The sequence below is a fragment of the Armigeres subalbatus genome, chromosome 2, assembly GCF_024139115.2.
Source record: "Armigeres subalbatus isolate Guangzhou_Male chromosome 2, GZ_Asu_2, whole genome shotgun sequence".
NCBI classification, from domain to species: Eukaryota; Metazoa; Arthropoda; class Insecta; order Diptera; family Culicidae; genus Armigeres; species Armigeres subalbatus.
Genome location: NC_085140.1, coordinates 236,651,358 through 236,665,024, shown reverse-complemented (window position 1 = coordinate 236,665,024; position 13,667 = coordinate 236,651,358). Strand labels below are relative to the sequence as shown.

At 40.8% G+C, this 13,667-nt stretch overlaps 1 protein-coding gene across 1 annotated transcript; it reads left to right on the top strand.

Moving 5' to 3' along the window:
- Positions 1–3,376: 3,376 nt before the first annotated feature.
- Positions 3,377–7,525, top strand: LOC134216047 (gametocyte-specific factor 1 homolog). The gene is made up of 4 exons (XM_062695075.1): positions 3,377–3,536; positions 3,607–3,790; positions 6,772–6,930; positions 7,156–7,525. Exons 1-4 carry the CDS (start codon positions 3,517–3,519, stop codon positions 7,321–7,323), a joined length of 531 nt encoding a protein of 176 aa, XP_062551059.1. The 5' UTR covers positions 3,377–3,516; the 3' UTR covers positions 7,324–7,525.
- The last annotated feature ends 6,142 nt before the right edge of the window (positions 7,526–13,667 follow it).

Genomic DNA, 13,667 nt, shown 5'->3' with positions numbered 1-13,667 from the left:
TAATAGTTTTGAAAAACAAGTAACTGGAAACAGAATAAGTATACACAAGAACAACGATTTAATGATTTATGTCAAGACTAAATTGTCTGATGTTTTCATTAAAGATTTTTTGACTCCTATTAAAGGTAATGAAGCCGAGTTGGTTTTAAAAATTGACACACCTATTTATAGGAAAGCTTTTGACGTTCCCGATGCAATAAGGGATAATAGTGCTGATATTTGTTTGCGATTCCCATTGGAGCAGTCAGTTGCTGATTTGAAAAAGATTGTTAGTGCTTGTGATGCTTCTTCTGTTATGGCAGAGCAACCAAAACAGTTGAATAATTTGAAATGTACTCCTTCCACAACACCTTTTGATAGAATACACCAAGAATATTTCTACTACAAGCATCACGTTTGTTTATTGAACGTTGATGGCTTTTCAAAGTGGATGGAAGTTGAACGGAGGAAAAATAAAAATGAATGTGAAGAATTGATAAAACTACTGTTAGCATATTTGGCTAAATTTGGGTTTCCAGACAGAATGTCAGGTAATGGTCCTCTATTAAATCCTCATGATTTCAAGAATTTTTTTGAGAGGCAAGAAATATGGGTTTTGGACAGTTTTCCATGTAATCCCGCTATGAATGGCAAGGGGAAGAGACTAGTTCGTATAGTTAAAGATTTAGTGGAAATGTTTCTACTTGACCCAAAATACTTAAAGGCAGAACTGGAGGATCTAATTGGATTATTTTCAATAAATTTTGAAAACAATATGACGATGGAAGGATTTATTTCTTCTCAGATAGTTTTAGTCCATACTTTTAAACTGTTAATCAGTATGATTAATGTAAAGAAATACAAAGACAATAAAATCGTACCATTAATTTATTGTGATAATCGTAGTGATGAAATAACCACTGGATCTAATACCGATATTAGTAAAATGCCTAGTGAAAATCCTTTGGACAGTCTGATGGCTGATGATGCTTTAAGGTGCAAGAATATAAACCATCAGGCTAATTGGTTTAAAACATATTTTCCTTCTTGTAAAAATATTTTACAGATTACGATTGAAAACGGTAAGATTACCACGGCTCACCGAAGTCAAGTTAAGATCACCAATGATGCGGGCGGCCGTGTGCGGCGAAGGATGGTGGTGCATGTCGATCGTACTGTCGATAACCCTGGTCCATCTCCACCACCACTGCAAGAAACGATCCAAGAAGTCGAGCCGTACGAAGAATCTTTCTGGGGTTTCCTGGAGTGCGAATTACTCGGTATCGAATCACGATTGGTCAAGCCGCATCGAACATGGAGGAACGTAATTAGTTTGGCGCTCGATGGCCTGCCATGGCGTTCGAGAACAATGTACAAGAACTATTACAGAAGTAATTTCGAATATTTTCAATAGTAAAGGTGATTAAACAAGTTTTGTAAATATGAGAAAATAATTCCTTCAAATTCAAATTGTAAACAATAACTTTAAAGAAGGAAGGATTGATGTGTATCTAAATTAAACTAAACTGCACTTTCAGTGCAGCTGCTATAAATTAATGTTTATAGCAGAAGGATGCTACCGATACCCTACCTAATAAACGGTCCGGCGTTTGTCGGCCTCTTTTGATCGCAACCCTCCAAGCGTTAACACGCATTTCAACAACTCTCCGAAAACCCTTATTCTACTGTCCTCCGCGGATGATTAATACTTATCAGTATATAATAGCATGAATTTGCATAAGATTTGTTCCTCTGTGCAGCGACGTAATCCGTAATCCGCCCGCATTTCGCAGGGCGTTTGCTAGTTCCATTAGGCATTACAGTTACTGCAATGTGCAGCATAATTATCCAATTTTGAGTTATTGGTTGAAATCGTTATAACTAAACTACCCCTTACCTCCTGTAACGCGTGCTCATTTATTCCGCCAGAAATTCAAATGGAAAAAGCACGTGGTCACCAATAAACAAATCTTCGCTCTTTCACTCAGATTGCTGGTTGAATTTTTTTAACGTTTACTTTGCCTCGCTCAAACCAACAGCGAATAGTCTAGCGACTACTTTATTGCTTTAACGAACACTTGGTGGAACGGCGATACTCTAACCCTGGGTGGTGCGAATAGAATCGATTTGGTTGTCAAACTGAAGCCAAAAATTTCTATTGTGCCGGAGCCAAACATTGAAGATTGTGGTTATGTTCGTTTCTGATATAATATTAAGAAGTATTGTTATTATTTAGGGCAGAAATAAAAATAAACTTTGTTTGATTTTTGGATTCTTTGTAATAAACATTTTTACATTATATTTCGAATGGAAAATTAGTAGGAATGCAACTAAAAAGCACTCGTTACGAAGTTTCATGAGATTCAGCAGCTGATTGGAGCATGAATGTATGTAAGCAATCGTAAAGTCACGTAGAGTCTAGCGCATTTGTACGCCCTCATGCAGCATGGAAAGAGAAATTCGAAGAGCGGGAAATATTTGACAGGCAAGTAACTGCAAAATAATTTTGTTTACGGGAGTAATTTTAAAATATCCCTCTACTCGCTTGAGCGCAGAAAAGCGGCTCTATCCGCAGCACCCAGCTCTAACAGACCGTGTCCAACCAGCAAGTAACGTACAATATCCCGTTAGCTTTCATGCACGTGACTATATGATTGCTCCAAAAAAGAAGTTTTAATAGAAGGACCGGAGACCCATATAGTGTTATATACCGATCGGCTCAGCTCGACGAACTGAGGAGATGTCTGTATGCATGTTTGTGTGTATGTGTGTGTACAAATTTTATAGACGCACTTTTTGGAACTTAGCATTTTCCGATTTACTCGACTTACAAGTTGCATTCGACGGGGAATGGGGTCCAATTGTTTGCTATTGAAAACTGGCCCGATCGGACATTGCATATCTGAATTTTTAGAAAATCATTGTTTTTTCCCTTGGAAAAAAAATTAAAGCCGATTTTTTTTCAAAAATGGTGGCAATGCATTTTAATCAATGCAAAAACATGCAAAATGATTTTTTTAAATATATTTTATCATACACGAGAAAGGCATCATCATCACTGCTAGGTGGATTATTCTGGGTTTTTTAGAAAACGCGGAAAATATTTTTAATGTATACACAGACATTAAAATCATTAACATTAAACGTATTTTCGGTTTCTTGTTTAAAAAAATCGCATTTAAGGGTTAAATAATTAGGAATACAAATAAAATATGGAAACTTCCAAGCCGATTTTCACAGCTTGTTCAAAATGATAATAAATTCGTCTATTTAAAAATGTACCCGAGATTTGATGGTCTCTTTGTGCTATAAATACAACCCTGCAAGCACACGTCGCTGCGGTTCGTGCATTTTATCCGAACCTGAACGCGACGGGCGTTGCGGTTTCTTACCTTCTGTTCTGATGCCTTGACAATCGATTGATTACTTTTTTCAGCTTCTATCATTTTTGCGGTTGATTAATTTCCTGCAAAAGCAAGCCTCTGTAAATTCGGTGTTGATAATAAGTATTCCTTAAATATACCCGAAAATATCAAGATGAACGCACAACTGTTCAGGTAAGCTTATATTTAGTATTTACCGTTATGAAAATCTTAAAAACCTAACCTTATCTCTTCCGTCGCCCAGCCAAAGCTCCTCGGCTCTCAAAGGGTACGAAAATTTGGTGGAATGTCCGTACAATCGGGCGCACCAGATTATGCAGTTCCGAATGCAAACACACTTGACCAAGTGCCGCAAAAATTACAAGGATCTGAAGTACGTGAAATGTCCGTTTAACGAAACCCACGACATTCCGGAAAAGGAGCTCCCGGTAAGTGTTGATTCCTGGCAAGAGCCATTTCGTGTAAAGCGTGACCTTTCTACTGCATGATGATGAAATGAAAATATTGTTCCTGAATGTAGGACAAAACGATCCTGCCGAAACAAAATATAATTTCACAGACAGGCAACACTCGTCATTTAGTTTTAGGTAAAAATTTAACAAGCAAAATTCAATTTACACTGGAAAAATAAAGTATACCTACCTAAAAAAAATTAAAGCACTCAACTTTGAGTTCGAAGTTCAAATTTACTCACTAAAGTTAAACTTGTTAAACTTTCTTTTCAATCAAGTGAATTGAAATTGAATGAATGTGTGTACACGTTCAATTCACTTGTCTTGTCTAAAAATAGCATTGGCGCGTGCACGGTATACAAAATTAATTAATTTACTTGCATTTTTTTAGATTAAAGTGCTTGAAAAATCGCCTATGTGTGCCTGTAATAATTATATCTAGATTGCTTTGAGAATAGGTCGTATGTGCAAAAGAGAGGCTCTCTTCGTTCACGCTCTCTTTCGCTTGTACATAAGCTAGTTTTGCATATTTTGCCACATTTGCACTTCAGAACGCTAGACAAAGCTATAATCTTTAGATATCTGCCAAGAAATCTGAAGTAAACTTTATTATAGATCTGTAATAATCGAAAGAGAATGGAGGCAAAGAGAGACTCTCTTTTGCACATACGACCTATTCTCAAAGCACTCTAGATATGGTCATTACCAGGGAATCAATATTCGAGCCAAGATTCGAGCAACGCCTAACAATATATTCTTTGTCATCAACAGAGTTTGTTACTGACAAACGCACCTAGCGACAAACCTTTATCAGAATTTGAACACAATATGACAAGAATCATTTGCCTTGCTTGCTCTGATATTTCCGAAAATACGATGCTAATTTTGTAATCATTGTTCGATTCTAGAATATTTCCATAAAAGCAGAAACTATGATAGCATAAAACCGAAATTTGCTCGAAAAATAATGCAAAATAACGGAATGAAAAGTTAGCAACAAGATTGTCTTTTTTGTAATTGTAATAGTAATTTTTATTGGAAACGATAACCGGTTAGTTTACACTTATTATAGGATCAAGGAAGGGTCAAAACAAAAACTACTAAAACATTGGAAACAATAAATAAATTACGAAACAATCAAAACTAAAACAAAACAGCTACACCAAAAACTAACAATAGGTAGAGTTAACAAGAAAAGAAATGAAATTTAGAATGTACTTTAAACTAATCTTTTGACAGCGGCCTTGAAGGACGTTAAAGTTGGTTTCGTTTTGAGTTCATGCGGTAAGCCAGTAGGAAACACCGTATATCAGCAGACTCTTCCCACTTATTGTTGTGTGCTGAGGGACGATGAAGGAACGGGTACGTTCTTGGCGACCTTGTTGCATATGCTCCGTTATGTAATGAATCGCCTGCTTTGAGCGTGCTTACAGCGGCACACTAGGAGTTAACTTTCTGAAATCAGTATGGCGAAAGGCATCTAAGGTTCGGTTTCTCAAAATTAAGCACCTTTATCGAAAAAATATTTGGTAGGCGTAGTAGCGGACACCATCCTTCATAACCGGTACCAAATAGTTTTTCATGAAAACTTCCTAATTTTGAGAAAACCCGCGTTAGATGTCTTTCGCCATACAAATTTCTGGCGGTTAACTCATGCTGGCTATTTGCACATATACGATAGGGCCTGGATGTGGAAGCGGCGAGTAGAAAATCAGCCACTGCCAATAATTCATTGGGAAGCTGATCGAAGTAGGCCTGCCGCTGAATCTTTGTCATTATTATATCCGACAAAAACAAAGCTTTGTCGTTGGTTCTCTTTTGTCGCTTGTTTCGCAAGCGCATTCCAAAAAAAAATGATTCCCTGGTCATTACAAAGCTTGGTCACTTCTTACGGAATCCAAGTTTCAAAGTACTCGCGTTTTCGTAGACACACCATTCGATACAGAGGTGGCGCACAACTGTCATTTGACAATGACAGTTGTGCGTTGCTTCCGTACAAGGATGTTAATGATCATTCAGTAATTTGCGTTCGATCATTTAGTAGTTTGTCAATAACAAATTCCAGAAGCTGAATTTCAAAATATTTTGTATGGTGGACTTCTAGTGCGAAGGTTTTTCTACAACTTTGCCTAATGGTTCGTTATTAGTTATCAACTAATAACGGAGTTGAGTGCTAGTTGCAGTAACTTAAACTAAATGATTGGAATTTTGTTATCATTTAGTCTAAGTTATTGAAACTATAGCTATAGCTCCGTTACTAGTGGAATTCAAACATCGAACCATTAGGCAGAGTTGTAGAAAAACCTTCGCACTAGAAGTACAACATAATTTGAAATTCAGCTTCTGGAATGTGTTATTGACAAACTACTAAATGATCAAACGCAAATTACTGAATGATCGTTACCATCCTTGCTTCCGTATCGAGTGGTGTGCCCCCGAAAACGCGAGCATTTTGAAACTTGGATTCCGTAAGGAGTGACCTTTAGTAATAGCTTTCTAATAATCACTATGTATTTTGTTTTGCGAAAAGTTGTTCTAGTTTGAAATACGCATAACATTTTCTGGTCTGTTTCTAACTGAAACCCTACAAAGGCGTACTTTTTTTTTAATTGTTAGATTGAAGTTGAAACGTTAGGATATATTTATTATAATTGTTAGATTGAAGTTAAAACGTTAGGATATAATTTTAAAATATATGAAAATTTGAGTATGAGCTCCATATATTTTATTCGGATACGTTGATTCTCCATCAATAATATGATTTTTATGCCATGCAAAGAAGAAGAGCAAATAAAGCCATCTAGCTTGATTCGTTGATATATTTTTGAGAAAATAAGTTTTATGAATCATTTGATATGAAAGTGCGCCAAGTTTGGACCTGTGCCAAATATGGTGCTTCCCCGGTACATTTAGTCTTCAAGATCTTGAACACAGTTCGTCTCTTATCTTGGTTTTAGATTCACGTTGAAAATTGCGTTGATCGCGAATCGTTCGATCGTTACAAGTTCTGTGTAGCAACATCGGCAGCAACCATCGTTCCAGAGGTGGCATCATCGGTCGACGAATCGTTGGATAATAAAATTATGGGAAACCCCTTGGAAGAACTGTGGGATGAGGTAAGATTTTTATACGGTATAAAATAAAACGAAGCAAAAGCAAGTCTTACTCGATAGTTCTTATAGAATCCATGTAATGTTTCGTATATTTTTCCGGATTTATTACATGTCTGTTTCGGGTTTCCTAATCTACTATCTTATAAGGTTTATCTTTTGAATCAGTGTATTGTTCCTCGGTAATGTATTGTGAAATATTAATCTATTTTCATTTCTTTCTTCACGCAGGGTCCGATGGTTCGGGCTTATAATCCCCATGCTTATGCGGCCCGCTCAAATGTTATTCGGAAGTGTACCGGAATGGCACCATCGCAGAAAAAAGCATTCAAGGAATCCGAACGCCAACGTCTGGCCGATCTCAAGCGTCGCTATGAAGTGAAAACTGAGCAAAAATAATTAATTGATCCGACGAGAATCCTCCCTAGAGATATGGTCCGTTACAACCATTCATCTATAGATAGGGAGCAACATTACTTTTTTTCAGGGAAAGTCATAGAATTCACTTCATCATCAGTTGATTGTTGATCACGTTTAATTGAAACATGATTGATGCTTTGCTCAGTATAAAGGATTAATATCAATAAATTTGTTAAAGATATTCTTTGTAGAGGTTGGTCTCTTAAAGTTACATCTGTTATCTGTTGTATACCGTTTATAATTTTTAGACCGCAGACAGACGTAGAACTAAAGAATCTACTATCAACCATGACTTCAATGATAATTTTGATTTTTTTTATTGCGGCTTCTGATGGACAATTTTGGCTTGATCAGCGCTTTGATGTTGCATGAAGAAGAAGCTGAAAGATGATATTAGAAAAAACCTCCACGGGAAACCTTTTTTCAAAAATTCTAAAAGCAATTTAATTAAAAATAGTAAGCAGTACGGGGTGGATTACTGTATAATAAACACAATATTTATACCGTGATGTGCCCTAATTTCGCGCGTGCCCTAACTTCGCGCATTATAAAAACATTTATTTTTTTTCATTTTAGGTACCAGTCAAAATTGAAAAATCTGGAGGATTACAAAATATCATTGTTGTTGAATGTTTTTCACGAAAAAAATTGAAAAACAAACTTGGTTTAGTACACCAAATAAAATTATTTCAATTTGAACCTCCCATCGACCGCCATATTTGCTTGTGCTTAGCACAGCGACGAAGAACATGACCCAAGTAAACAAATGATTTTATTGTACAAAATATGAGAGTAATTATGGTGCCTAATTTCGTTTATTGTTGTTGCGTAGTTTCATTTGCAACATTCTAATGAAACAAAAGCAATATAAATAATACACAGGACAGTTTTACACTGAATAGAACCCGAAAAGTTCATTCCCATACGCTTTTTATCTAATTTTCAGGCGGATAACCACCGAATAGCGGATAGCTACCAAATCCGATGTGTAAAATGATGCTAAAATGTGCGATGTATAAAATGATCCTAAACTTAACATAAAACTACAGCAGCTTTTTCGATAATGTATATAATATTGAAGATGTCTTGAATGAAACACATATTTGAAGATGTCCTATGTAAGAGATAGCGGAATTTAAGACTTTCTTTCATGACGTCTCGAAAATTTAAACTTTTTCATACACCAGCTAAACATTGCTCATCTAATGCCTTTTTTCTTAAAATATGGTTTATATTTCAGAAGCAAACGATATTTTAGGAATTATGACTTGTGTCAACTAAAATGCATAAAGTAAAATCTAAGCAAAGCTCCAGGGTCGAAATATAGGCACATACCATTTCGACTAAAGAATGGGTCACTGACGGCTGTCTGATACCGTTATTTTCATATTTTGAACAATGGATGCTTGCTTCTATTGGTTAATTGTTTATATTTCATCAAACCAATAACAATATTCAATTCCAAACATGAGCGAAGTTAGGAACACTTTTGCGCGAAATTAGGAACTATCCTATTTTCTTGCGCGAAATAAGGAGCATACAACGGTCTCGGATTCATACTCCAATTTTTTTTTAAATAGCAGCAAAATTTGCAAGTAACATTTTTTTGAGAACCTAGAATCCTTCTACTACGTGATGCAGTAGCAAATGTTTCCAAATTGCCACTACATGTTTTTTAATGAAAGTTTTAACTTTGTCAGATCTTAAGTGCGCGAAATTAGGGTACTTCACGGTACTCGAAATTTTATTTTGTGATATTACACTTTATACACAGTATAAGAAAAGGCCAACCCCGTACTGCTTATAGTTTTTAATTAAATTGCTTTTAGAATTTTTGAGAAGAGTGTTTTAAAAACATCTTCGTGTGCTTTTATCATTTTTCTACTTCTCCTTTATGCAACATTAAAGCGCTAGTTTGCATCTACGTTTTGTTTTTTATTGCTATTGATATGGGTACCTACGTACATTTTATGATTCCAGGAGACACATACAAACAGACGAAACAGCTTGAACACATTTCTGAAAAAAATCCAACGCTCAATTCGATTGTTGGTAGAATCATACTAAAATCTCAATCATTGGGGCAAACTCGCTTGCGGTTTTGCAAAAAATCATCACGGCTAGAGTTTTTTGGACAGAACAGCATCGTTTCGCTCATTTCGAGCGGGCTTGGTAGTCATATGACTTTTGCTTCTGGCTCATAAGCAGGAGGTCGTGGGTTCAATCCCAGGTCCGTTCCATTCTCCTACTTTGTATCTTTCTCTATATTTCTCATGTTCTAGCAATCGCTAGAACTGGTAATGGACTTCCATACCATTTCTATACTATACCTTCAACTTGACTCTTCTAGTAGAAACTGCTAGAATTGAAAATGAACAAAAATGCTCGTTTCCTAGAAATTCTATCATTCTATGTGACCACAGACAAACAGACGTAACAGCATGAACATTTTTCTGAGAAATCTATCGCTCAGCTCCTCTACCACCATCTTGCGAGCTTCTTACACAAAACAATGTTTCGTATGACATAGGCTCCTAAACCCCTTGTTCGGGGTAGATTGGCGTGAGATTGGAACTTGTGAGGACTAGAGCTGTGCAGGTCGCTCCTTCCCAGATGTCAACTAACCATTTCGCAGCCCCTGTCTGTCCGTGTTTTTTTTTTCTTCCTAAACAATGGAGGGGGAATCTGCTCAACAGACATCCTGGGTTGACCAGGAAGTGCTGGGTTAGGGGCCACCTCCAATGAGGGAGGCAGGACTGCATCCCCGACCAGCTAAACCGTTTCCATTGCCGCCAAGCCCATCGTCCCTTCGGTACAACCAGAAAGTAATGCCTCAAAGGGGGGCCAGTGCATAACGCACCCTCGAGCAAGGATGTTATCGATCATTTAGTAATCTGCCTTCGATCATTTAGTAGTTTGCCAATAACTCATTCCAGAGGCTAAATTTCAAAATGTGTTGTATGGTGGACTTCTAGTGCAAAGGTTTATCTACAAGTCTGCCCAACAGTTCGTTGTTTGAATTTCGCTAGTAACGGAGATATAACGCTAGTAGCAGTAACTTAGACTAAATGATTGGATATTTTGTTATCATTTAGTATAAGTATTGCAACTAGCACCGTAACTTCTTTAATAGTGGAATTCGAACATCGACCTGTTAAGGAGAGTTGTAGAAAAACCTCTGCACTAAAAGTCCACCATACAATACATTTTAAAATTAGGCCTCTGGAATGAGTTATTGACAAACTACTAAATGATCGAACGCAGATTATTAAATGATCGATAACATCCTTGCCCTCGAGGTTAGCTGCGTGTCCTTGCAGCATCGAACATCGTGACTCGCTTTTTTAGAAAAACACCATGGTATCGTGCCAGCGCATTGCCGGCTTTCCAGGTGGCCTTACCACGCCCTATGTCCTCGGAAGGTGGGCAGGGTCGACTTCGCGCCTGCTTCCCTCTGCACGACTGGTATCAAGAATGATGATGCCGCGTGCACCCCAAATTGACCTTTCTGCGATAGGGCCTATTCGCCAGCACACAGAGAGACTTGCCGACGCTGTGCCTACGCCTGCCCCAGCCTTGACGAGGACCCCTTTCCGTCCTCGGGCTCGGAACCCGCCCGGTTGACCGACGCCGCGAAAGCGACGATACCATGTTGTTCTTCGCGCGGCCACTTGTTCGATAAAAGGATCGAGTTCGACCACAGAGCATGACCACCGGTATTACCCATGAAGCCGACTCCGATCCCTTGGACCACCTCTTATTTGCGCCTGAACTAGCCATCCCTCGAGTCCACGCGCCACCTTCTGTGTAGCTCCGAGACGATTTGGACGATAGCCGATAAAACGGCGTTCCAGCCAACTTCATCTTTACACATCCTCCGAACTAGGTTGTCCGGGGTAGTGTCCAGACCACATGTGGCAAGCATGTGGTCACGCATTGTGCGAAAACGCGGGCACACGAACAACACGTGTTCCGCCGTTTCCTCTAAACCAACGCACACCGGACACTCGGGCGAGGCCGAGTGTCCGAACCGGTGTAGGTACTGTCTGAAGCAACCATGGCCTGTAAGGACCTGGGTCAGGTGGAAAGTGATTTCCCCATGGCGCCTCTTGACCCACGTACTTATCTCCGGTATCAACCTATGTGTCCATCTACCCCTAGTGGAACTGTCCCACGCACGCTGCCATTTGACCATTGAGGCCAACCTGACAGTCCTGCGGATGCCTCTCGTGCCGCGCATTTCAAAGCACTCTATGTCTTCACCGATAACGATGTCAATAGGCATCATACCGGTGATGACGCAGAGTGCATCGTGCGACACGGTACGGTACGCGCTCGCAACTCTTAGGCACATGAGCCTATACGTACTTTCTAACTTCGTTCTGTAGCAGTTAATACGCTGGGCCGTGCCCCATGCTGGCCCCCTCATACCTCAGTATGGACAGAGCAACGCTAGCCAGAAGCTTGCGCTTGCTGGCATAAACCGCAGAGCTATTGGACATCATCCGGGACAATGCCACTATAGCTGTGGAGGCACGCTTGCAGGCGTAATTGACGTGGCTACCAAAGGTGAGCTTATCGTCGATTATTACCCCCAAGAGTTTGATTGAGCGTTCAGAGGTGATCGTGCAGTTGCCTGCCCTTATCACCGCTTGCTGCTCCGACTTTCGGTTGTTAACAACAACCACCTCAGTCTTGTGGTGAGCCAGTTCTAACTTCCTGGAACTCATCCACTCCTCCACAATTGCGATCGAGTGGGCTGCAGTCAACTCCACCTCTTCGATCGATTCGCCGTAGACCTCCAGCGTAATATCGTCAGCGAAGCCGACGATTACCACGCCCACCGGGAACTTCAACTTCAAGACACCGTCGTACATGACGTTCCATAACACCGGACCCAGTATGGAACCTTGCGGAACCCCTGAGGTTATGTCAACGCACTTCCGACCCGCCTCCGTGTCGTATACCAGTACTCGATTCTGGAAGTAGCTTCCGAGAATCTTGTACAGGTACTCGGGAATTCCAAGACGCGGGAGCGCATCTGCAATAGCTGCCCAACTGGCACTATTGAAAGCATTCCTCACGTCGAGAGTCACTACTGCACCATAGCGAACTCCCCTCCCCTTACGCTGGATAGCTATCTCCGCGGGTTTGGTAACCGACAAGATAGCGTCTACGGTCGACTTACCCTTTCGGAAGCCAAGCTGGTTACTCGATAGACCATCCGCGCCCTCCGTGCGTATCAACAATCTGTTGAGGATGATCTTCTCGAGCACCTTCCCGCCGTATCAAGCAGGCATATTGGTCTATATGCCGACGGATCCCCGGTGGTTTTCCCGCCTTTGGCAATAGGACCAAGCTCTGCCTTTTCTATGCTTCAGGAAGACTCCCTCGTCCAGGCATCTCTGCATGACAGATCTGAACATCTCGGGAGCCTCGGCAATGGCCGCTTTAATGGCCAGGTTCGGAATACCATCCGGTCCTGGCGCCTTACCTACACTAAGGGACTGTGCAATCCCCGCAAGTTCCGCCACAGTTACTCTTCCCTCGTCGGCCACCCTGGTTCCTGGCAGCTCCACGAAGGGAGGCCAGGGGCTTGGGTCGTGACGTGGGAAGAGCCCCGCGATGATCCTCTCCAGCATCTCTGGAGACCGCTCTGTAGGGGTCATCGCCCCACGTGTCTTGGCCATTACGACCCTATAGGCGTCACCCCATGGATTCGCGTTGGCACTTTGACACAGGCCTTCGAAGCAGGTTTTTTTGCTTGATCTAATCTCAGTCTTCAGAGCGGCTCTAGCAGCCACGAACGCCACCCGTCGTTCAACACGCTCCTCTTCTGTGCGTGCTCGCTGCATCCGCCTCCTTGCCCGTAGGCAGGCGCGGCGCAGGTTCGCAATTGCTTGAGTCCACCAGTAAGCCGGTGGTCTCCCCATTCCTAGGGAGGACTTTCCTAGGCATGGTGGCATCGCATGCACGCGAGAGTACTGTTACCAGCTGCTCGCCACTCAGACCGAGAGTATTGTGCTCGCGGCGAGCGCTTCCTTAAACACCTCGTCGTCGAAGTATGATGTCTTCCACATACGAGGACTAGGCCTCGCCCTTCTTCCGTCCGCTGAATGCTGGTCGTATAGTCGATACTGTAGAGAACCGCCAGGTGGTCGCTGTGAGTGTAGCCATCATCTACCCTCCAGTTCGAACTACTCGTTTGGCCAGGGCTCCAGAACGTAACGTCGATAATCGACTCGGCACCGTTCCAGCTGTAGGTATTTTGGTACCGACATTAGCCAAGTCCACATCCAACATGGCCAGTGATTCCAGCAGGA